At 39.2% G+C, this 24,103-nt stretch overlaps 2 protein-coding genes across 2 annotated transcripts in view; both read right to left on the minus strand.

The window, feature by feature from the left end:
- Window positions 1–1,654: 1,654 nt before the first annotated feature.
- On the minus strand, window positions 1,655–23,202 carry slc15a1a (solute carrier family 15 member 1a). Its single transcript, XM_079882364.1, has 23 exons — window positions 23,155–23,202; window positions 23,028–23,065; window positions 21,198–21,285; window positions 20,153–20,294; window positions 19,113–19,232; window positions 18,318–18,417; window positions 18,142–18,232; window positions 17,279–17,362; window positions 17,118–17,200; window positions 12,871–12,957; window positions 12,417–12,506; window positions 12,288–12,332; window positions 12,072–12,104; window positions 11,329–11,417; window positions 11,146–11,227; window positions 10,948–11,067; window positions 10,709–10,852; window positions 8,845–8,891; window positions 8,185–8,283; window positions 7,473–7,581; window positions 7,212–7,346; window positions 4,775–4,882; window positions 1,655–2,173 (listed from the first exon to the last, which is right to left on the minus strand). The coding sequence occupies exons 1-23, from the start codon at window positions 23,159–23,161 to the stop codon at window positions 1,952–1,954; spliced, it is 2,163 nt and encodes a 720-aa protein (XP_079738490.1). The 5' UTR covers window positions 23,162–23,202; the 3' UTR covers window positions 1,655–1,951.
- Window positions 23,203–23,859: 657 nt separating this feature from the next.
- LOC307163959 (dedicator of cytokinesis protein 9) overlaps window positions 23,860–24,103 on the minus strand; it is a 79,180-nt gene continuing 78,936 nt past the window's right edge. Inside the window, exon 34 of the mRNA XM_079880306.1 lies at window positions 23,860–24,103. This exon is cut by the window's right edge and continues 479 nt beyond it. The gene's annotated coding sequence lies outside the window, so the exon portion shown is untranslated.

Genomic DNA, 24,103 nt, shown 5'->3' on the forward strand with positions numbered 1-24,103 from the left:
AATGAGGTACAGGTGAATGTGATCAGTGATAAGTGATGATGAGTCCGGGCAGTGAGTTATGGGAAATGTAGTTAGTGAGTGAATATGATAGTCTGATGTGGACTGCCCTCTGGTGGCTCACAAGGGCAGCTCCAGCTGGTGATCGTTACAGAAATGAAAAATACTAGTACTTATTAATTAGCTACTAGTATTTATTCAATAGATACTAGCACCTATTTATTAGATACTAGTATTTATTCCAAATGTTACTTGTAAGATTTTTTGTTACAAGTAAGATTTTTAATTGAACTCTACAGTGGCCGTTCTGACTAGTCATAACATAAGACGAGTAAAAAAGCAGCTGTGACTAGTAAAATAAGAATAGTTACTAGTAACAATTACAAAAAATACTAGTGTCTAATAAATAAGTACTAGTATCTATTGAATAAGTACTAGTATCTATTGAATAAGTACTAGTATAGCTAATGAATAAGTACTAGTATCTAATTAATAGGTACTAGTATCTAATAAAAAGGAACTAGTATCTAATGAATAACTACTAGTACTTAATGGAAAAGATACTAGTATTTAAAAAATAAGTACTAGCATGAAAGTAGACTTTAAGGATTAAATGTTAATACGGCTTGCCATAGTCATTCAGTTGAAATCAGTTCAGTGTTGATTCAGTTCAGTTCAATGACTGTGTAAAGTTCCTCAAATATGAAATGTTCAATTCCGCGATAAAGCAGCTCTGAATACAGTAATGTTATCATTCAGCTCAGTTAGTGTCATATTGCCGAAGATTGGACGCTAAATCGCTAATTGGTACACTAATTACCCTTGCACTGCACTTTATTAAAATGTGTATATTGTTATTTATGTATATTGTTAATTGTACATCTATTGTGTTGTTATACTGCCATGTACTCCACTATTCACCTCATCCCTTTGTTCATCAGTAAATCACTGTTCTCCATCTTCCTCTTCTGCATCTGCATTCTGTAACATCTAGGTTGTAATCTGTAATTATATCATTTATAAAAAGTGTTTCTGTAGAATGGGATCTAATTTTCAGCAAACCGAGCTCTAGCTTTTATACGTATTATATCTGTTTTTTATTTGTTGGACATCAATTTGCTTATTACCCTTAAATGTATTTTAATACTCAACACCTCTACTTCAACTCTTTTAATACTCACTTTGTGTGGGACTAGTGCAAGCCAATCACTGAAGTAGCTGAAAATGTTTTATGTTGAATTATTCATATTTCTAATAACATCATAACGCATCAGTACTAGTAAGTGCCGACTCTGGGTGGTCCGCTGGAAATTCATTGCAAATGAGCTGAAGAAGTCATGATGACAACTTTGTTGGTCCACCTATAAAGCTGATTCAGCCGGGGTTTAGGTTTGGCAAACTGGACACCCACTTTAGGACTTGATATAGCAACTTGTTATCCATCTTTGATAAAAAAAATTCACTGATCAGTGTGATGTATAATATAATATGCATGTATAATGTAATATACCCATAATGCTTTAAAAGGCTATAGACAGCTAGGTTTTGTAAGAGAGGTTCAAACCCAGAAGATTTACACCTCATGATGAATTCTAACGTGTTTTGCAAAGACAAACTACATAAACTCAAAAGACTAAAGATAGACAGACCATTGTTTCATAGTTCCTTGTTTATTAGCTTAAAAAATCTTCACAAAACGCAAATGATCACACACTCTATCCAGACCATTTGCATTTTAAACCATGTCTAAAAATATTATGACAGAAGGTTTTTGCACTACATTTCTCCTGATACATCTGATTGTTCACTCAGTAGGGTCTTATCAATACAGCCAACGGTAACACTGAACTTGACAGCAATGTCTGCTCACAGTCATTTTATTTACATAAATATGGAACTAAAGGGTAGATCTTAGCATATATCAATCCGGTCTTCGTAAATGTATCATCGTATCTTATAACTTGGTTTGTTTGGCCTCCTGCTCATTCTTCTGGTCTTTATCTTTGTCCTCCATTTCTAGAGTCTCTTTCTTCTCGTCCTCTGGCTCCAGCCCCTGCTCCCTCCTGATCTGAGCCTCAATCTCCGCTGGGTCAATGTAGGTGTAGAAATAAGCCATGACGGAGAAGATGATACTCACGGCCACAAGCAGCGACGCAAACAACAGATACTCGGCCCACTGAGCGAGAAAACACAGAAGTGGAACAATTCAACAAAAAATGAAAACACTGTCATTAAGTTGGCTTGAGAGAGCCAACTTACTGAAATCCTATTTAAACTTATTATTATTATTATTATTATTCTTCTGAGACTAAAAAAACTAAATTGGATCTCCTCCTAGAGCTTTAACTCTACATACTCCAAATTCGGCTCGGACACTCAAACTGATCTGACTCGAGTTGCTATATCTTTTCAGACTGATCGGACTTACGGTTTTCCTAAAAATGACGATCAAAACTCGAAAAAACTCATTCAAAAATTCCCATTGACTTTCATTGGGAGTTCTAAAAAATTCAAACCGACGAAAATTCAAATCAAAACACCTTGAAGACTAAACCAAACTGCCGTTCTATATACTATATGAGCCATTGAGACTCATTTAAACTAATAAACTCTAAACTCATACACTTATAAACTAATTAACTTATAAATTCATGAATTCATAGACTTATGAACTCTTAAACTCATAAATTAATCAACTCTGAACTCTTAAACTCATTTAAACTTATAAACTCTAAACTCATTAAAACTTATAAACTCTAAACTCATTTAAAACTTATAAACTCTAAACTCAAAAACTCTTACACTTATAAACTCATCAATTTATACACTTATAAACTCTAAACTCATAAACTCTGAGTGTGTGTGTGTGTGTGTGTGTGTGTTCACACACACACACACACACACACACACACACACACACACTAAACTCATTTAAACTCTAAACTCATTTAAACTTGTAAACTCGTAAACTACTTTAAACCTCAAACCACTTTAAACTTAAGTTTAAAGCTTCCAGCTCCCAAGCAACTCCATAGCAACCAAACTTGAGTACCCTAGCAACCGTTTTGCAAGACCTATATCTCTGTATCAGAACATCATATAGAGATGAGGTTTGGCTCTTTTGACTCATGCTAGCAAACAGCACTTCCAACATGCTACACATGCTAGCAGTGAATAGCTACATGCTAATAGCGATTAGTTAAGTGCTAAATCATTCTAAGAACTCTATAAAAACTCCATAGTAACCATCTGTGACAACTACCTACCACCTAGTAACACCATAGCAACCACCCAAAATACCTTAGCAACCGCCCCGAATGCCCTAGCAACCGCCTAGCCTCACCATAGCAACCACCCAAAACACCCTAGCAACAACCTAGCAACCACCCAGAACACCCTAGCAACCGCCTAGCAACCACCCAGAACACCCTAGCAACCACACAAAGTACCTTAGCAACCACCTAGCAACACCCTAGCAACCACCCAAAACACCCTAGCAACACCCTAGCAACCACCCAGAATACCCTAGCAACCACCTAGCAACAGCAAAGCAACCACTCAGAACACCCTAGCAACCGCCTAGCAACACCCTAGCAACCACCCAAAATACCTTAGCAACCACCTAGCAACACCATAGCAACCACCCAGAACACCCTAGCAACCGCCTAGCAACCAACCAGAATACCCTAGCAACACCATAGCAACCACCCAGAACACCCTAGCAACCACCTAGCAACACCAGAGCAACCACCCCGAACACCCTAGCAACCAGCCAAAATACCTTAGCAACCGCCTAGCAACACCATAGCAACCACCCAGAACACCCTAGCAACCGCCTAGCAACACCCTAGCAACACCCTAGCAACCACCCAAAATACCTTAGCAACCACCTAACAACACCCTAGCAACCACCCAAAATACCCTAGCAACCGCTTAGCAAAACCCTAGCAACCACCCAGAACACCCTAGCAACCGCCTAGCAACCAACCAGAACACCCTAGCAACCGCCTAGCAACACCATAGCAACCACCCAGAACACCCTAGCAACACCCTAGCAACCACCCAAAATACCTTAGCAACCACCTATCAACACCATAGCAACCACCCCGAACACCCTAGCAACCACCCAAAATACCCTAGCAACCGCTTAGCAACACCCTAGCAACACCATAGCAACCAACCAGAATACCCAAGCAACCACCCCGAATACCCTAGCAACCAGCCAAAATACCTTAGCAACCGCCTAGCAACACCATAGCAACCACCCAGAACACCCTAGCAACCGCCTAGCAACCACCCAGAACACCTTAGCAACCCACTAGAAAACCCCCAACAACTTTTTAACTTTAAACTTCTTTAAACTTTAAACTAATTAAAACTTTAAGCTAATTTAAACTTCAAACTAATTTAAACTTTAAACTACTTTCAACTTTAAACTAATTTACTTCAAACTAATTTAAACTTTAGACTAATTTAAACTTTAAACTACTTTCAACTTTAAACTAATTTACTTCAAACTAATTTAAACTTTAGACATTTAAACTTTAAACTAAATTAAACTTTAAACTAAATTAAACTTCAAACTACTTTAATCTTCTAACTACTTTAAACTTCAAACTTTCCAGTACAAACTTTCTCAAGCCAACTTAAAGTTTGTCTCGACGAACTTTTTAATCTAGTTATTTTTTGTTGTTCGAAATCGAAATTTCTGTCTGTATTATATATTAGGATATTCATACAGCTTGGCTGAATGTGTGTATGAGGTCATGTGCATCACCTGTTTCGGGAGCTTTCCCAGCTCTGCCACGATCAGCACAATGATGTTTCCCACGGCATTCGTGCACAACCAGCCGGCCTGCAGCACTGACTTCATATTCTTCGGAGCCTGAAGACACAGAAGCACAGCTGTCGAGAGGGAAGCGCTCACAGAGAATTATCTTGGCAGTCTACAGGATATCATATGCCACTGACATATACTGGATATTCCAGTTAAAAACACACTTTTAAAGGGATAGTTCACTCAAAAATGAAAATTATTTACTCGCCCTTATATCGTTTCAAAACGGTATAACTTTCTTTCTTTGGCTGAACACAAAATATATTTTGAAGGATGTTGATAACCAAACAGTTTTGGTTCCCATTGACTTCCATTGTATGTTCAAAAACTGTTGAAACATTCTTCAAAATATCTTCTGTGTTGTGCTGAAGAAAGATATGAGGGCGAGTAAATGATGACAGAATTATCCCTATAATACCACATATATGTTCTATTGAGACTAGGCTTTGTGATATTGTCAATTGTCTAAACAAACACGATAAAATAAAAGCAAATTTCTTTATAAAACAGTTTTTTGAAAATGAATACAGATTTAAATTAAAAAAAAAACTGTGTTGCATCTGTGATTTGAAGAACCAATTAAAGCCTTTCACCTTTGGCCCGTCAGGATGTAATACGGCTTTAAAGGATGATATTTATACATTTCAAGTCGACATGAAAGGGAAATTGAATATCTATTTTCTAAATCCATGTTATTAATCTCATTGTGAACGTTTCATCCATGTTTAATTTTATAAACTTCTCTCTGGTGATCATGTATGCTGGACTTCTCTAATGATTTAAACCGAGTCCCTTTCTTACCATCAACTGCAGACTTGCATTCAGATCTGCCTCCATATAAATGGATCAACAACCCCCAACTCAGACATCCCAAACACATTAGTTACGTGTGCTCGTGAAGGCATGTCTCAACGAGTAAAAGTGGGCTACTGTCAATAAAAGGTCCAGTATATTAGGAGTACTTTTACAGTGTCCCGTTCACATTGACATGTTCATGACCTGTTTAGGTCTTAATGCAGTGAATTTTATCTTGCACTCCTGTAACTGAACCTGAATGTCTTTTCCCAATGTAATGCATCAGTCATGGTCCCTACGAGGCTAAACACCCTCTGGCTCCGCCCTGCTACAGTAGCCACGCCCCCAAACTCTCACTATTGGCTGAGCTGGAAATAGATTGACATCTGAGCAGAAACGCTCTCAGTGTTTAGATCAGTGGTTCTCAAACCTGTCCTGGAGGACCCCCAACACTGCACGTTTTCTTTGTCTCCCTAATCAAACACCTGATTCAACTCATCAGCTCATTAACCCATGTGATAATGAGCTGATGAGTTGAATCAGGTGTGTTTTAAACACCTCAGGTGTGTTTAAATTGGGTTTAAGGCTTTCGGGTTAAACTTTCCGCGACTGTGACTGCGCAACTGGGTTATAGGTTGCCAGGTTGAGGTGACAAACGGGTTGAAACTGTATATGGTGTGTGGATTGTTTGAATATAATGCATTTAATACAAGATCTGGCAACTGGTCAACATTAGACAAACATATTGGTCCGATTATTCATAAAGGAGTTTGGGCCATGCAAATTACGGGAGTTTCCCGGGAGAAATAACAAACCGGGAGGGGTCCGGAAGATAGGGCTAAAAAACGGGAGAAACCCGGAAAAAATGGGAGTGTTGATGGGTATGGTTTAGATGATGCTGTGAGGCTCAATGTTCACACTGTTGGGGGAGATAAACCCATGAATGGCATACTAACTGTTCTCAATTAACAACAACAAAAAAAAATGGGTTTAAGAGAATGTATTTTGCCATAAAAATCTTACATACTGCACCTTTAAAGAACTAACAGAATATGTGCCCCTGGACCACAAAACCTGTCACATGGGTCAATTTGATGAAATTCAGAATTATACATCACATGAAAGCTGAATAAATAAGCTTTCCATTGATGTATGGTTTGTTAGGATAGGACAATATTTGGTCGAGAAACAACTATTGAACATCTGGAATCTGAGGATGCAAAAACATCGAAACATTGAGAAAATCATCTTTAAAGTTGTCCATGTACGCGCTTGTGCTGCATTTACTCACAAAAATACATGTTTTATATATTTACGGTAGGAAATTAACAAAATATCTTCATGGAACATGATTTTTACTTAATATCCTAATGATTTTTGGCATAAAAGAAAAAATCGATATTTGCCACAAATATTCCCGTGCTGCTTGTGACTGGTTTTGTGATCCAGGGTCACATATTTGACATCTTTCTACTGTCCATCTGGTAACAGCTGATACTGTACTGGTTTTAGAATGAGAGATGACTGTTCAAACAGTGTAAAGGAAACATGTTCACCGTGGTGAAGTGAACCGCTGTCCTACCTGTGAGTATGAGAACTGCAGGCCGGTGACGGAGAACATGACCTCTCCTGTAGTAATGAGGAAGTACTGAGGAATCTGCAGAGCCATGTGGACCGAGTTGGGCTGAATGTCCTCGACTGCCTTTATAGACTTACACTGCACACACACAAGAACACACATGCACATGTAAACCAAAAGACAAAATATAGGGGCTATATAGAGGCTTCTGCTAAATGACACAGATAGGTGTGTATGTGAGGCATGCTGAGGGAGGATACACACATCCGTCGAGAACAGCATGCTGGGGATGAGGAAGGTGTATGAAGAACCAAATCCAAACTTCTTAGAAAACTCACACGACTGCGCGCCATTGCTGAGTACGAACTTCCGTCTTAGAAGATAAACCAGAAGAACAGCCAGTCAACATGAAATAGCATTCAAAACCCATTTTAATCCTGAATGTTTTATAAAACTGGGTCAGCTTTATTTTAAGGTCAAAGCCTAACCTTAACCCTTTAGGAAGTATAGTGTTTTATTCTTTTCTTTGTGTTGGCACTGTCCAGTTTCCTCTGTCCTCCCCAGGTCCCGTGTATCATCATTTTTCTGGTGTGTATTTTCTTTTTTGTAAATTATTTTGGCTTGATTGTAAATAATAATAATTTGCTTTTTTTTTTTTCTTTCTTTCTTATATATCTTGGCTGATCATTGCACATAATACATTTGTTCACATGTTCCACTGCTTCTCGGTGGGCTTATTCACTCTCCCAGTGTTTTAATGGTAGCAATCGCTTAAGGGTGGCCTGATGTTCCCCTTCTCACTTCCTAGACCTCTAGAAACCAGTGTGACATTATCTGTTCTGTTGTAATTGTTGTGTTGAAAAATTCTATTAAAAACTATAACTTTGATAAAAGCAATTCACAAATTATGTTAAAGCATGTTAGCAATCATAATACTTTATTAAACATCAGTGATAAATCTGAAGAACTGACTTACGTCCCCTGAGCAACCAGTGAGTAGTTTGAAATAACTGTTGGCTCCAAGTTAGGGTCCAAGTTAGTGATGTTCAGAACTGCTGTCCAGCCGTTCACAAACCTGTGTGACATCAAGCATCATTAGAGGAGAGTTCAGTTCCCTCTCTGGAAACTCTACGCTGCGTCTGGAGTGATGACGCTATGGGAACGCTCCTGCGGGATCGCGTCTGAAGCAAGTGTGTAACAAACTCAATAAGTGAGGCAACAGAGGCTGAAAACACTGCGAGTGTCACACGTGCTTCAGTGTGTGTGTATGTGTGTGTGGTAAAGGAAACTGCATGTCTGCGCCATTCATTCACACACAGACATGCAGGATTCATATTTAAATAGTCTTACTCTCACGCCCAGATTCGTTCTCAGGAACTGAAATTTGGCACCCATTGATTTAATGTGAATCGGTATTTGGTAGTACTGACATTATTCGGTTGCTGCCCTTAAAAGTAGAGAGTTCGGTACCCAACGCTGATGCCGTCACACATCATGCTTTTCATGCAGGAGTGTTCCCATAGTGTCATCACTCAGACACAGCATCTCGTTCGCTTCTCAGGGAACCAGAGTCACAATCTGAGACGTTTTAAGAAACAGTCAAAAAAATAAAAATAAAATTTTAATTTCCACTGACCTAACAGCATTCTTTCCTTCCCTTGGTTTGGACTTTATGTCTTCTTGCTGGAGGAAAAAATCAAAAGATGGACAATTTCACTGTTATGTTTTCACTGTTATCGTATATCACAGCAGGTCTTGACATTAAAACCCACCAAATGCTTGTGTATTTCAGCAGTGGCGTGTAACAAAGTCACTCCTAATAGACGGGTTGAATTTCAATTGTAGTCTTTTAAAAAACATCTGAAATAATAAACTAAGTGCAATGTAGTGTACATATCGACACTGAACTATCTGAAACGCTTCCGCAGGATACACAACACCAGCTGCTCTTTCTCTCTCTTTAATCTCTCACACAGCGAGTCACACACAAACCTGCGTCCCTTTACTCACTCGTTTCATCTGCTCCAGATGAATATTACTGGTGTTGCAAGGCTTGAATATCGGCATGGGATTGCGCCTAATTTTCCTCATTCTAGCAGATTCTGTTCTCACACCCAAAGTGCGTGTGTATATTGGCTATATATAACAGTATAATGGGTCAGTGCATCAGGTCTTAAAGCGACAGCAGCCTAATATACCGACTATACATGAACTTGTTTGTTCATTAAAAATGTACTTGGACAAGTAAAGGTCCCAATATACTTCAAGTGAAATGGAAGAACGAACATGTGGGACATAATTTAGAACCAAATCTGGCCAAAACAAAAGAGATTGTTTCATAGCTCAAAACAGCTTGCCAGGGCAAACCTCCTGGAAGACTGTGCTAGCTGTTAAACCCCTTGAGCTGCCATTGGTCCATGATGATTATGTAATAGATGGCTGTGCTCTGGGGCTCCGCCTTCTTTGACAAGAAACTGGTGTCTTTAAAAAAAAAAAGAAAATTCAACATATGACAAAATAATAATGAATCCAAACTTTCCTGCAAAACAAAAAAACAGTGGCTTCACCATTTATATTCCTTTATATGTGCTAAGATATCAAGCCTTGATGTATCAGTCTTCTATTGGTCACACATTTTACATTATGCAAATCTGCAGATCAGAGAAATGTGAAACGTGAGCTTGTGTTTCTGGTCTCCAGAATTCGTTTGCGCATGAATGGAAGTGAATGAAATGAAAAGTGTAGTGTGACCACTCCTTCATTGAGAGGTGTTGGAATGTTTGCAAACAGTAAATAATTAGCCCTTCGCTGGGAGTTTGATTGACAGGCGATCTGACCTATCATAATCCGCCCTCCACCAAATCCGCCATTTTGTCCGACAAAGCAGTCAGGAGAGTTAGTAGATATAACTTCGGTGGATTTGAAAAACGGAGTGTACTGATGTCTTTCTGCGGTTAAAACAACATTCCTTCTGATGTTCATTCATGTTTACTTGATGCTAAGGAAGAGATGATCGGTTCCCGAGCAGCTTTAACTAAGGCTCTACAGCGATCTGTCAGACACATTAAAGAGCCACAAAACGGTTTATTGCTTAAATTTCTTTAAAAAAAAAGTGAAAGTTGAGATTTTTTTCATTATAAAGTAAGCTGGTCTGTCCTGTCTGTCAGTGTGTTGTCAGTGTCCTCTCTGCTCCGCCATGTATTTTTCACTGCGTGAGAACATGATGTGGCGTGAGAGAACAGTAATTAAAGGGGGCGGGTCTTTGCGGACGGTCAATCCCACTACAATTGCGCTAATTTCTTGAAAAACAACCACATAACAACATTTTAAAAACTACCCTGAACACCTAAACAAATACTGTACATAGCAACTCCCTAGCAACTACCCAAAGTCCTCTAGCATGGTTGTGGTGACTTTTGCATGAGCAACCACCACTTTTCTTCAGAAAAACATGAGTCTTTGACCATTAGAACTGCAATGTTTGCTTGGTTCACACTTACCAGATACATGATGGATGGGTCAGAGGGGATGATCAGGGTCTGGCGGCCTCCTTCAATTAAACTGAAATTTTTAGTGACCACAGGACTTGTGTTTAAGGACACTGTGATGTTCTGGTGATCTAATGTCACATAACCTGCACTGCTCTATAAGAAAAATGGGAAACAATGGTGAAACATCTGTCTCTGTTACGTGAGGCTGCAGGAAGCATGTGTGTGTTTGTATACGATGTGTGTTGTACCTCCAGCGAGTCTATCAGAAGAGTGTCTTTGGGTGAGATGGTCACGTTCAGTGAACTGCTGTACATGTTCACCACCTTTAGCTGGCTCTCAGAGGATGATGGGAAACTGGGCAATGTTTTCTGAGGAGAATCAGATCATTAGATTGTGGAGCTCGAGAAGGATTGTTCTTGAATCTGATTCACACATTTCACACTCACGTCGATCTCAATCTGGACTAAAGCTGCACAAACGAACGCCATGGCAGCGAACAACATGCCAACCGTCATTCTCTTCAAAGGGCTGGAGCGGAAAACAGATTGACACATTTATATCAGGATCACTGTCTCATCATCTCTCTCACAGCAGAGATTCATCTTTTCCTATTGCGTAGTGATTCATACCTGAAATCAAGCCCACACTTTTTGATGAGAGGGAATATAATGCGGTCCATGATGGGCACCATGGTCAGGATCAGGATGGGGTTCACAGTCTGACAGAGGAGAGAGCGCTTTCAGTCACACTACTTCAGAAACAGCTTTTGTTCACACTATCTTTCAAAAGCTTGGGAAATTAAATTAGCTTCAGCAAGGATGCATTAATAACCATATCAAAAGTGACAGTAAAGACTTTTATAATGTTACTAAAGATTCCTATTTCAAATACATGATTTTCTTTTGAACTTTTATTTATCAAACAATCCTAAAAAAAAAAAAAAATGTATCCCAGTTTCCACAAAAATATGAAGCAGCACAACTAATAATCATAAATGTTTCTTGAGCATCAAATCATCATATTAGAATGATTTCTGAAGGATCATGTGACACTGAAGACTGGAGTAATGATGCTGAAAATTCAGCTTTGATCACAGGAATACATTACACTTTACTGTATATTCACATTAAAAACTGATATTTTGAATGGTAATAATATTTCACAATTTTTACTGTATTTTTGATCAAATAAATGCAGTCTTGGTGAGCATAAGAGTCAAATACATTAAAAAGTCTTGTACTTATGAACAGTAGTATAGGTATGAGATGAGATCACGTTGCTTTCCAGTGTATTGGTGTTATAATCTTAAACCATTATAATCCAGAGCGAGATGAACAACACTAATACGCTCACAGAACAGGAACACACTCACCTGCATCTGGTCTGGCTGAAGGATGAACGCACTCTACACACAGGAGGAAATGACATCGATTTAAAAAAAGACACACATCTCATTTCATAAATCTAGATTTGAAATAATCTCTTAATCGTGACTACATCAGATTATGTTAGACTGATAACAAACTGAGTAAAATGAGTCACTGCTGACCAACTCTCCCATTTAGAGCCATCATATCCAGACACTTACGAAGTCTCCGCTCATGGTGGTGGCCTGGAGAGTCCAGCGGGAGCCCTGGACACGATCAACACACACAACCCGTTACTAAACACAAGCACAACACACACACACTACAGAGTAACCAGCTCAGATCTGCACCTTTTGGTCAAACAGGGTCCAGAACATGGGCAGGGGGATGTAGAGGAACAACACCTTCAGCACCATCTTTACCTGAGCGATGAGAAGCTTCTACAGAGAGAGAACAGAGGAGTGTGTGAGTGTGTCCTTCATCGTGTCCCCACAAAGATTGTCATATCAGACATGTTTGATCTTGTGGGGACATTTGTCTGTGTGTTTGTATATATATGTGTGTGTGTGTGTGTGTGTGTACTTAACCATGTTTTGAGGACAAATTTGTAACCCAGAAGTGAGTTAAATCTGACAAAACCTCTTTTTGTGGCTGCAAACCACATTTGTATTATGGTTTTTACAATTGAACTTATTATTATCATTTTTACAATTTTAAATATAATTTTTTTAAAGAATAGAAGTCTATGGACTGTCCCCAGTTAAGTAAGCGTATGTGTACAGAGATGGCCGGATTGAGGCATACATCATATTTCTCATTGGCCCAGTCCATCCAGTGTTCCCTCTTTGGGTGAACGCTGCTTCTGTGCCTGAAACGGTTCTTGATGGCAAACTACAGAAAGAGAAGACACATGTTACAAGATGATCAGTGTCAGGGGTAAAGCATGACAAGATGATCAGTGTTAGGGGTAAAGCATTACAAGATGATCAGTGTTAGGGGTAAAGCATTACAAGATGATCAGTGTTAGGGGTAAAGCATTACAAGATGATCAGTGTTAGGGGTAAAGCACTACAAGATGATCAGTGTTAGGGGTAAAGCATTACAACATTATCAGTGTTAGGAGTAAAGCATGACAAGATGATCAGTGTTAGGGGTAAAGCATTACAAGATGATCAGTGTTAGGGGTAAAGCATTACAAGATGATCAGTGTTAGGGGTAAAGCATTACAAGATGATCAGTGTTAGGGGTAAAGCATTACAAGATGATCAGTGTTAGGGGTAAAGCATGACAAGATGATCAGTGTTAGGGGTAAAGCATGACAAGACGATCAGTGTTAGGGGTAAAGCATTACAAGATGATCAGTGTTAGGGGTAAAGCATTACAAGATGATCAGTGTTAAGGGTAAAGCATTACAAGACGATCAGTGTTAGGGGTAAAGCATGACAAGATGATCAGTGTTAGGGGTAAAGCATTACAAGATGATCAGTGTTAGGGGTAAAGCACTACAAGATGATCAGTGTTAGGGGTAAAGCATGACAAGATGATCAGTGTTAGGGGTAAAGCATTACAAGATGATCAGTGTTAGGGGTAAAGCATTACAAGATGATCAGTGTTAGGGGTAAAGCATTACAAGATGATCAGTGTTAGGAGTAAAGCACTACAAGATGATCAGTGTTAGGGGTAAAGCATTAAAAGATGATCAGTGTTAAGGGTAAAGCATTACAAGATGATCAGTGTTAGGGGTAAAGCATTACAAGATGATCAGTGTTAGGGGTAAAGCATTACAAGATGATCAGTGTTAGGGGTAAAGCATGACAAGATGATCAGTGTTAGGGGTAAAGCATTACAAGATGATCAGTGTTAGGGGTAAAGCATGACAAGATGATCAGTGTTAGGGGTAAAGCATGACAAGATGATCAGTGTTAGGGGTAAAGCATGACAAGATGATCAGTGTTAGGGGTAAAGCATGACAAGATGATCAGTGTCAGGGGTAAAGCATGACAAGATGATCAGTGTTAGGGGTAAAGCACTACAAGATGATCAGTGTTAGGGGTAAAGCATGACAAGACGATCAGTGTTAGGGGTAAAGCATTAAAAGATGATCAGTGTTAGGGGTAAAGCATGACAAGATGATCAGTGTTAGGGGTAAAGCATGACAAGATGATCAGTGTTAGGGGTAAAGCATGACAAGATGATCAGTGTTAGGGGTAAAGCATGACAAGATGATCAGTGTTAGGGGTAAAGCATGACAAGATGATCAGTGTTAGGGGTAAAGCATGACAAGATGATCAGTGTTAGGGGTAAAGCATGACAAGATGATCAGTGTTAGGGGTAAAGCATGACAAGACGATCAGTGTTAGGGGTAAAGCATGACAAGACGATCAGTGTCAGGGGTAAAGCATGACAAGATGATCAGTGTTAGGGGTAAAGCACTACAAGATGATCAGTGTTAGGGGTAAAGCATTAAAAGATGATCAGTGTTAAGGGTAAAGCATTACAAGACGATCAGTGTTAGGGGTAAAGCACTACAAGATGATCAGTGTTAAGGGTAAAGCATGACAAGATGATCAGTGTTAGGGGTAAAGCATTAAAAGATGATCAGTGTTAAGGGTAAAGCATTACAAGACGATCAGTGTTAGGGGTAAAGCATGACAAGACGATCAGTGTTAGGGGTAAAGCATTACAAGATGATCAGTGTTAGGGGTAAAGCACTACAAGATGATCAGTGTTAGGGGTAAAGCATTAAAAGATGATCAGTGTTAAGGGTAAAGCATTACAAGACGATCAGTGTTAGGGGTAAAGCACTACAAGATGATCAGTGTTAAGGGTAAAGCATGACAAGATGATCAGTGTTAGGGGTAAAGCATGACAAGATGATCAGTGTTAGGGGTAAAGCACTACAAGATGATCAGTGTTAGGGGTAAAGCATGACAAGATGATCAGTGTTAGGGGTAAAGTATGACAAGATGATCAGTGTTAGGGGTAAAGCATTACAAGATGATCAGTGTTAGGGGTAAAGCATTACAAGATGATCAGTGTTAGGGGTAAAGCATTACAAGATGATCAGTGTTAGGGGTAAAGCATGACAAGATGATCAGTGTCAGGGGTAAAGCATGACAAGATGATCAGTGTTAGGGGTAAAGCACTACAAGATGATCAGTGTTAGGGGTAAAGCATGACAAGACGATCAGTGTTAGGGGTAAAGCATTAAAAGATGATCAGTGTTAAGGGTAAAGCATTACAAGACGATCAGTGTTAGGGGTAAAGCATGACAAGATGATCAGTGTTAGGGGTAAAGCATGACAAGACGATCAGTGTTAGGGGTAAAGCATGACAAGATGATCAGTGTTAGGGGTAAAGCATGACAAGACGATCAGTGTTAGGGGTAAAGCATTACAAGATGATCAGTGTTAGGGGTAAAGCATGACAAGATGATCAGTGTTAGGGGTAAAGCACTACAAGATGATCAGTGTTAGGGGTAAAGCATTACAAGATGATCAGTGTTAGGGGTAAAGCATGACAAGATGATCAGTGTTAGGGGTAAAGCATGACAAGACGATCAGTGTTAGGGGTAAAGCACTACAAGATGATCAGTGTTAGGGGTAAAGCATTACAAGATGATCAGTGTTAGGGGTAAAGCATGACAAGATGATCAGTGTTAGGGGTAAAGCATGACAAGATGATCAGTGTTAGGGGTAAAGCATTACAAGATGATCAGTGTTAGGGGTAAAGCATGACAAGATGATCAGTGTTAGGGGTAAAGCATGACAAGATGATCAGTGTTAGGGGTAAAGCATTACAAGATGATCAGTGTTAGGGGTAAAGCATGACAAGACGATCAGTGTTAGGGGTAAAGCATGACAAGATGATCAGTGTTAGGAGTAAAGCATTACAAGATGATCAGTGTTAGGGGTAAAGCATGACAAGACGATCAGTGTTAGGGGTAAAGCATTACAAGATGATCAGTGTTAGGGGTAAAGCATTACAAGATGATCAGTGTTAGGGGTAAAGCATTACAAGATGATCAGTGTTAGGAGTAAAGCATTACAAGATGATCAGTGTTAGGGGTAAAGCATGACAAGACGATCAGTGTTAGGGGTAAAGCATTACAAGATGATCAGTGTTAGGGGTAAAGCATTACAAGATGATCAGTGTTAGGGGTAAAGCATTACAAGTAATGTGTGTTACGCAATCAGATTACTTTTTCAAGGAATGCATTACTTTTAAATTTACATCGAAATATCTGAGTTACTTTTTCAAAATAAGTTACTCAAGTGACTCCATGTATTGACTCTCCTGTCCTCATGTTGAGAGTAAAACTTAATATGTTTAATTACACAAATCTACTTTATGCACTTCATTTCACTTTATTACTTAATGTCTTTGCTGATGACTTTTGATCCAATTCAACCATTCTAATAATCAAAAATGACTGATGTGAATTTGCATTTCCTTTTGCGTTTGCACTTTTGGTGTGAAAGGGTCTTTATTTTGTGCCAAAAAACGTATTTTTTGCTAGCAAGCCCAGCCTAGGGGAGGAAAAGTGGCACAAAAGTAATGTAACACATTTCTTTCCATAAAAAGTCATGCAATTAGTTACTTTTTTAAAGAGAGTTACGCAATATTACAATGCATTACTTTTAAAAGTAACTTTCCCCAACACTGAGGATGATTATAAGTATACTTGGATTATAGAGCTAGTTCACCAAAAAATGAAAAAATCTGTCATGTTTACACATTCATATTGTTAGAAAACCATTTGCACCAGATTTGCACTAGTGTGACTGAGATCTGACAATTATACTGGAGGAGTTTCTGCAAAATAATTACTTAAACTTTGTTGTTCCTCAAACAAAGGAAGACCCTGAGAGTACGAGACCAATCGACTGCTTTCATGACACTTTTACATTTACATTTTAGTCTCTACAGTTCCTACGTCACGTGTGGAAAAGAGCAGTTTGAACAATCTAAATATCTATTGTTATGTTCTACAGAAGATAGAAGAAATGATGACAGAATGTTCATTTGTGTATTAAACAGTCTCGACTCACCCCTATGCATTTACACACGGCCCAGATAATGTTTCCCTCTGGATCTGTTTTGACATACATGCCACTGCCAGCGATGAACACCACTGTAACACACAGCCCAGCTCAGAAACACACACACACACACAGATCACAGTGTGTGTTCAGTTGGCACTCAGTCTTACCCAGCGATACGACCATGAGAGCGGCGGGGACCCCGAAGGCCAGAGGATAACACTGTTGCTGTGTGTGGATGCCACACTCCTGAGCTGCACACACACACACACACACACACACACACACACACACGGATGAGGAGCGTTAGACGGGGAGAAGGGTGTTATGGGGAAAATATAATGGAAATGTGTGTTAAAGTGCCCCATTATGCTATTTTAAAGGTTCCTAATTTTGCTCTGGAGTCTCCAGCAATAGTTTTACATCCAAGGTAAAAAACACTTTTCTCATAATATCCACTTCATCATCAGCTCTTTCCTCACAGTGTCTGAAATGCTTTGATAAAGGATTCAGTCTCTCTAAACCCCTCCTTTCAAAGAGTTTACTCTGCTCTGATTGGTCAGATGGCCCAGTCTGTTGTGATTGGTCTACCCTGCTCTGATTGGTCAGATGACCCAGTCTGTTGTGATTGGTCTACTCTCCTCTGATTGGTCAGATGGCCCAGTCTGTTGTGATTGGTCTACTCTCCTCTGATTGGTCAGATGACCCAGTCTGTTGTGATTGGTCTACCCTGCTCTGATTGGTCAGATGACCCAGTCTGTTGTGATTGGTCTACTCTCCTCTGATTGGTCAGATGACCCAGTCTGTTGTGATTGGTCTACTCTGCTCTGATTGGTCAGATGGCCCAGTCTGTTGTGATTGGTCTACTCTGCTCTGATTGGTCAGATGGCCCAGTCTGTTGTGATTGGTCTACCCTGCTCTGATTGGTCAGATGGCCCAGTCTGTTGTGATTGGTCTACCCTGCTCTGATTGGTCAGATGGCCCAGTCTGTTGTGATGTCAAAAAGCATAACAGGCACTTTTAATGTGTGTACCTCTGAGAATAGGAGTAATGAGCGTGGAAAGAAGACTTCCTGCGTTGATGCACAAATAAAACACTGAGAAAAATGTGTTGAGTTGGCGACTCTGTAACGATCAACACAACAAACCATTAGACAGAATCACGAAGAAGAAGAAGTCAGGCTGATGAAGACGTCGGAGAGTATCGTACCTGATGTTCCTGAAACTGATCGCCACCAAACGCAGCCACGCATGGTTTAATACCCCCAGTGCCCAGAGCAATGAGGATCAAGCCCAGCATGGACAGAGCGCTGAAATACACACACACACACACACGTTTGTTTTTCATGTTTTATGGGGACGTTCCATAGACATAAACTACATATTCTCACCCCTTACACTAACCTACCCATCACACACACACACACTCTCTCTCTCTCTCTCTCTCTCTCTCTCTCTCTCTCTCTCTCTCTCTCTCTCTCTCTCTCTCTCTCTCTCTCTCTCTCTCTCTCACTCTCTCTCTCTCACTCTCTCTCTCTCTCTCTCTCTCTCTCTCTCTCTCACACACACACACACACACACACACACTCACTTTACTTTACAGTATAGTATTTCTGTAATAAGCACTTTTTTTGTCCTTCTTTGTCACGAGGGAATTCACACCCAGATATTCAACAGGACTTGATGCTGAACTTTCCTCATTCGCTCAAACTGAACATGCATGTACAGACCAAAGAAAGGTACAGAAGCTGTCACTGTGGCGATGCCTTCTCAAGAGCTACACCTGTGTACCTAATGAGTGCATATTAGTCCCTCAAAGGTACATACTGGTGCGGAAAGTGTACATACTAGAACCCTTTTGAAGAACCCTTTTTTTCTGAGAAGAGTGTGGTTTCAGAAGGTCTCCAGACACTTTTATGAATAATTATAATGCACACTACTTTTCCAAAAGCAGACGTCCAACACACACTGTGAGACGGTGTCACGCTTCAGTAGACCGACTTACACGTGGAAGGTGAAGTTATCCGGCGTGCCGTCTCTGTCAGTGTCTGTGATGTCATGAATCGTGCTGACGGCCATGACCACCTGACCAACCGCATACACTATAGACAGGTATATGATCGTCCTGGAACACACACACACACACACAGCATCACATGGCAGCCTTTCTGAACGCCGTTCACTCTCAAACTGTGGGACAGATTCTGATAGGGTTGCCAACTGTCCCGTAGTATTATTATTATTATTATTGGGCTAAATTGATTTGTCCCGTACGTGATGAACACGACACTTGAGAATGATCCCGACACCGCTCATCATCCCATCACGAGCATCAGATCATACCAGTAACAAACTGAGAATTAATCATTCTTTTGGGACAAATCAGTTTGACTTGAGAATCCTCTACTGTCACTTTCTCCGATGGTAATCACATCAGTTTTGGCGAATGCAGACAATGTGATCAATGTGAGTCCAACATCCAGCAATCATCTCTCTGAGGGAAGAGCAGGCTGATGTGATTTTGCTGCTCAAGAAACATTTCTGATTATTATTAATGTTGAAAACTGTTTTTTCCATCAGGATTCTTCGATGAATAGAAAGTTCAAAAGAGATTTATCTGAAATAGAAAGCTTTTCTAACATTAAAAATGTCTTTACTGTCACTTTGATTCATTTAATGTGTCCTTGCTGAATAAAGTTAAGCCATTACTTTCTTTAATTTCTTTCCAAAAAAAAAAAAGACCTGAAACTTTTGAACTGTAGTGTCTAATGTTAAAAAAGCTTTGTATTTCAGATAAATGCTGTTATTTTGTCCAATGGTTTGTGTGTAATGTGACATTTTTTGTATGATTCTTTTTGCAATGAAATTATACATAATAGGTTACACAAAACAAGTGTGTTGTCTGAGATGTGTGTGATGCACATATAGTATTGAGTGTCCCATATTCTCCTATAAAGAACCAGGATTGTCCTGTTTTTTCCTTCTCTGAAGTTGGCAACCCGAGATTGTGATTCGGCAGCCAGGGAATTTTCCCAGGAAACCTACTTGAACTTCCCGAGCCAGGAGTCGGCAATGATGGCCCCCATGATGGGCGTCAGGTAGCACAGCGCCACGAAGGCATGATAGATCGAGGTCGCGAGGTCATCGTCCCACAGCAGAAAATACCGGAAATACAGCACCAACACAGCTGGACACACACACACACACACACACACACATTTCTCATGATCATTTCATCTCAGTTTTACACTCAGTCACAGCAGGGGCATTTTAGATTTGGCTCTTTTGCTGTTTTATTAGATGCAGTCTGTTGGAAACGTAGAGTCATCAGAGACTGTAGAGATCCGACACTCGATCAGGATATCCTCAGATCCGTCACACTCCCTTCACAGGCCGGAGCGCCATCACGCCACAAGCTCTAGGTGGCGCTGTCGTAATCACGGTACATTGCTAATTTACAAAATATATAATAAAAAGAAACCTGAACCATATGGACAATAAAAATAAAATAATAATAATAATAATAATAAATGCACTAGCTACAAATATTTATATTAATTATGGAAGAAATGTGGAATTGATGTGTGAAGTGTCTTAAAGCCCTTTTCCCGATTCATATGAAACTGCTTCTCAAAGACACTTGGCATTGGTCAAATTATTTAGTAAATATCAATGTGAATTTTTCCAGTCTGTAATGACTAATTGAAGTGTATCTTGTGAGTTCTCACTTAATAATGTTGGGTTAAAAATAACCCAACGAGTAGCTCATCTATGGGGTGGTGTAGCACCTTCCCAACTGTGGGTTATTTTAACACAATGCATCGGGTTAAAGTCAGTTGGGTTAAAAGTAACCCAACAGTTGAGTTAAAAAAACAGCAACGTTTTTACTGTGTACAACAGTCAAAGGTCCACAAATCCTGATCTAACAGACACCAGGACAGTCTCTGTCTGCTCTTTATCATCGTATGATGATACTTTAATTTTTATGATGGACAGTTGCTGCAACAGTATTTTATGACTCATGCACTCTGTGTTTTACTTGTCTTTAATAATGTATCAGTTCTTTATGAAGATTCACACACACTCTTACCTCGCATGCCATAGTAGGAGAACCTCTCGCAGAACTCGTTGACCACGATGAAGAAGATGCTGATTGGAAATCCACAACACTCCGCCGTCTGTACAACACACACCAATTATTGTATTATTATTATTCATGTTGTAATATTTCTTTGTGGAAGCTTTTTTTGTTTTATAGCTATTATTATTTCCTCAAATACGAACTATTTAGATTGATGTTTCTAAAATATATGTAAGAAAAAAGACTAAAGCGGAAGACAATGTCCTGGCATTATTTAGCTGTGATAAACATTATCAGATTTAGAGATTATCACTGTGATAAGTCAAATAAACACAGACACGTTTACTTACAGTAGCTGTCTAAATGAGAACATACTATATATCATTTTATTGATATTATATAAAAGTTAATTATAACTATTAAACACTAACCCTAAAACATGTATTCTGAATAAAAGAAAACAGATTTTGTTTTGTTTATGAATTTATTTTCCAAATGCGGATTCGCCCGAATGTATCAAAGGATATGGAAGATTTACATTGCTTTTGGGGATAAATTGTTCCCAAACCACTAACACACACACACCCACATGGTTCGCTATCTTTATGAGGACTTTCCATTGACATAATGATTTTTATACTGTACAAACTGTATATTCTCTCTCCTCACACTAACCCTACCCCTAAACCTACACATCACACACAACTTCATGCATTTTTACATTTTCAAAAAACATCACTTAGTATGTTTATTAATCCATTTCAGATTAATAAATGTCCTTTCAGATTTCGGACATTGCTATCTTTGTTGGGACATTTGGCCCCATAATCAGGGTGTCTACAGATATACAGTTCAGTTTAAGACTTTTGAAGACTTTTTAACACTACCTTATAGGAAATTTAGGACCCAACCTGTGATGGAAATACACATTATATATTTAGGACTGTCAGGATCACAATTTTTAATCACAATTTATCACACACTTAAGTGTTACACAATTTATCTTGTTTAACCAGTTCATTTTGAAATAATTTGCTATATCCAGCAAAGTAAACCAGGGTGATTCTCACAAAACTCTATTCTCTGCAAGCTTTTTCCAAGGTAAATTAGGTGTCTGTCCAAAAAAAGGACAGCTGGAGGGAGACCCCAGAGGACACCAAATAACCAAATGATATAAGCCCATAATTCATAAATGTATGCACACCAAAGCACCCATTAAAAACATTGCAGAAAAAACTGAATTCATAGTGTAGTATGTGTAGCCCAGTGCGACAGCAAAGAGCTTGTTTATATTTTAGACCAGTCAAGCTGCGATCCCGAACACGACCACACGGAGCCGCCAAAACCCCTAAACCAGCCGCCTAACCCTGACTGCACTATCAGCACTCAGATCCATTCACAATTACTAAACACAGCAACAGTCACCGCAATCGTCTTTCCCTTGATTCCTCATTCATCTAAACTTTCCTAGCGAGGCGCTGGTTTAATTTATCGAGCCGAGAAACGCACAGTATTTCGCGTGTCATCTGGTCATACAGCGGTGGGAGGATTGGACTGTCCAGTCAGTCTGAGCCTCACATCTCTAACGCAGTCACTGCCGCCGGGGAAACTACTGTAATCTAAACAGTCATTTTGTCCGTCAGACTGGAGAGTGGAGACATTTTTGCGGTCATGTGACCAAAAATATTTAAGACCCATCAAATCTGAATTAAAGAATATTTAATAATTTTTAAGGCCTTTTATTTGGAAAACTTTAAGACTTTTTAATGACCCTCGGTCACCCTGATTAACGAAGGGTTTAATTTTATGCAGCGAAATTTATTTCCTAAATAATCTTACCTTTTTCCTCTTTTTCTTAGTCTCATCCATCTTTTCGTCTGTGAGATGAACCAAATTTTAGTTCACATACAACATCAAATTATCAGCATCAAGTTTTACCGATCATTTCTGAGTTTAACGTCCTCACCTGTCATATTGGCAGCAGGAGTGTGTGTGTGTGTGTGTGTGACTGCTGGAAACCTGTGTGAGAAAAGACCTGACCAGAGCAGAACGTCTCTGTAAGAGCTGCTAGAACAGGTGTGTGTGTGTCTTATTAGCATGGACTGTGTCCTGTCTGCTTTATGACACCAACAAGAGCAGGACAGATAGACAGATAATACTCAGGGGTCCATAGGGTAAGAACAGCAGCACACACTCTTTTATACACTGTTTACTGTTTATACACTGCTATGTCGAAGATGTAACATGAAATCAATTCAAATCTTCAGTTCTCAGACAAAAAAACAAGGCAAAAAATTAAAAGACAAGACATACAAAACAAAAGACAAAAAAAAATAAAAAAAATAAAACAAATAAAAATAGACAAAAAAAGACAAGACAAACAACAAAAACAATACAAAACAAAAACAAGACAAATCAAAATTGACAAAAACAAAAAAAAACATAAGACAAACAAAATAAAAACTACAAGACGAGACAAACAAAACAAAGACAAAATTCAAAAACAAGACAAAACAAAACTAAATTAATACAAAAACAAAAGACAAAACAAAACTAGAGAAAAAACAAAGATTAGACAAAACAAAAGAGACAAAACAAACAAAACAAGGGGAAAAACAAATATGATGATTAATGCTGATATCTTTGTCTAAAACACACTAAGAGAGCGTTTGGGAATGGTTTGAGATTTATTCAAAGCATTAGGGACAATGTCAGTTTAAATACAGCAGAGCAAAGACTGTTAAATACAGATAAAAAACATCATCACATTCAGCTGTGACCCACAGTATAAAAATATTTGAGAAGTGATAAACATAATGTTGAACATTAGCATGTGTGTGTCCAGTGTATCACATGCAGTGCCACGCCCACTTCTGCAGAAACATCATGTGACCACGACACCACTTCAGGCCCTC

This window comes from Squalius cephalus (assembly GCF_949319135.1).
Source record: "Squalius cephalus genome assembly, chromosome: 9".
Taxonomy (NCBI): domain Eukaryota; kingdom Metazoa; phylum Chordata; class Actinopteri; order Cypriniformes; family Leuciscidae; genus Squalius; species Squalius cephalus.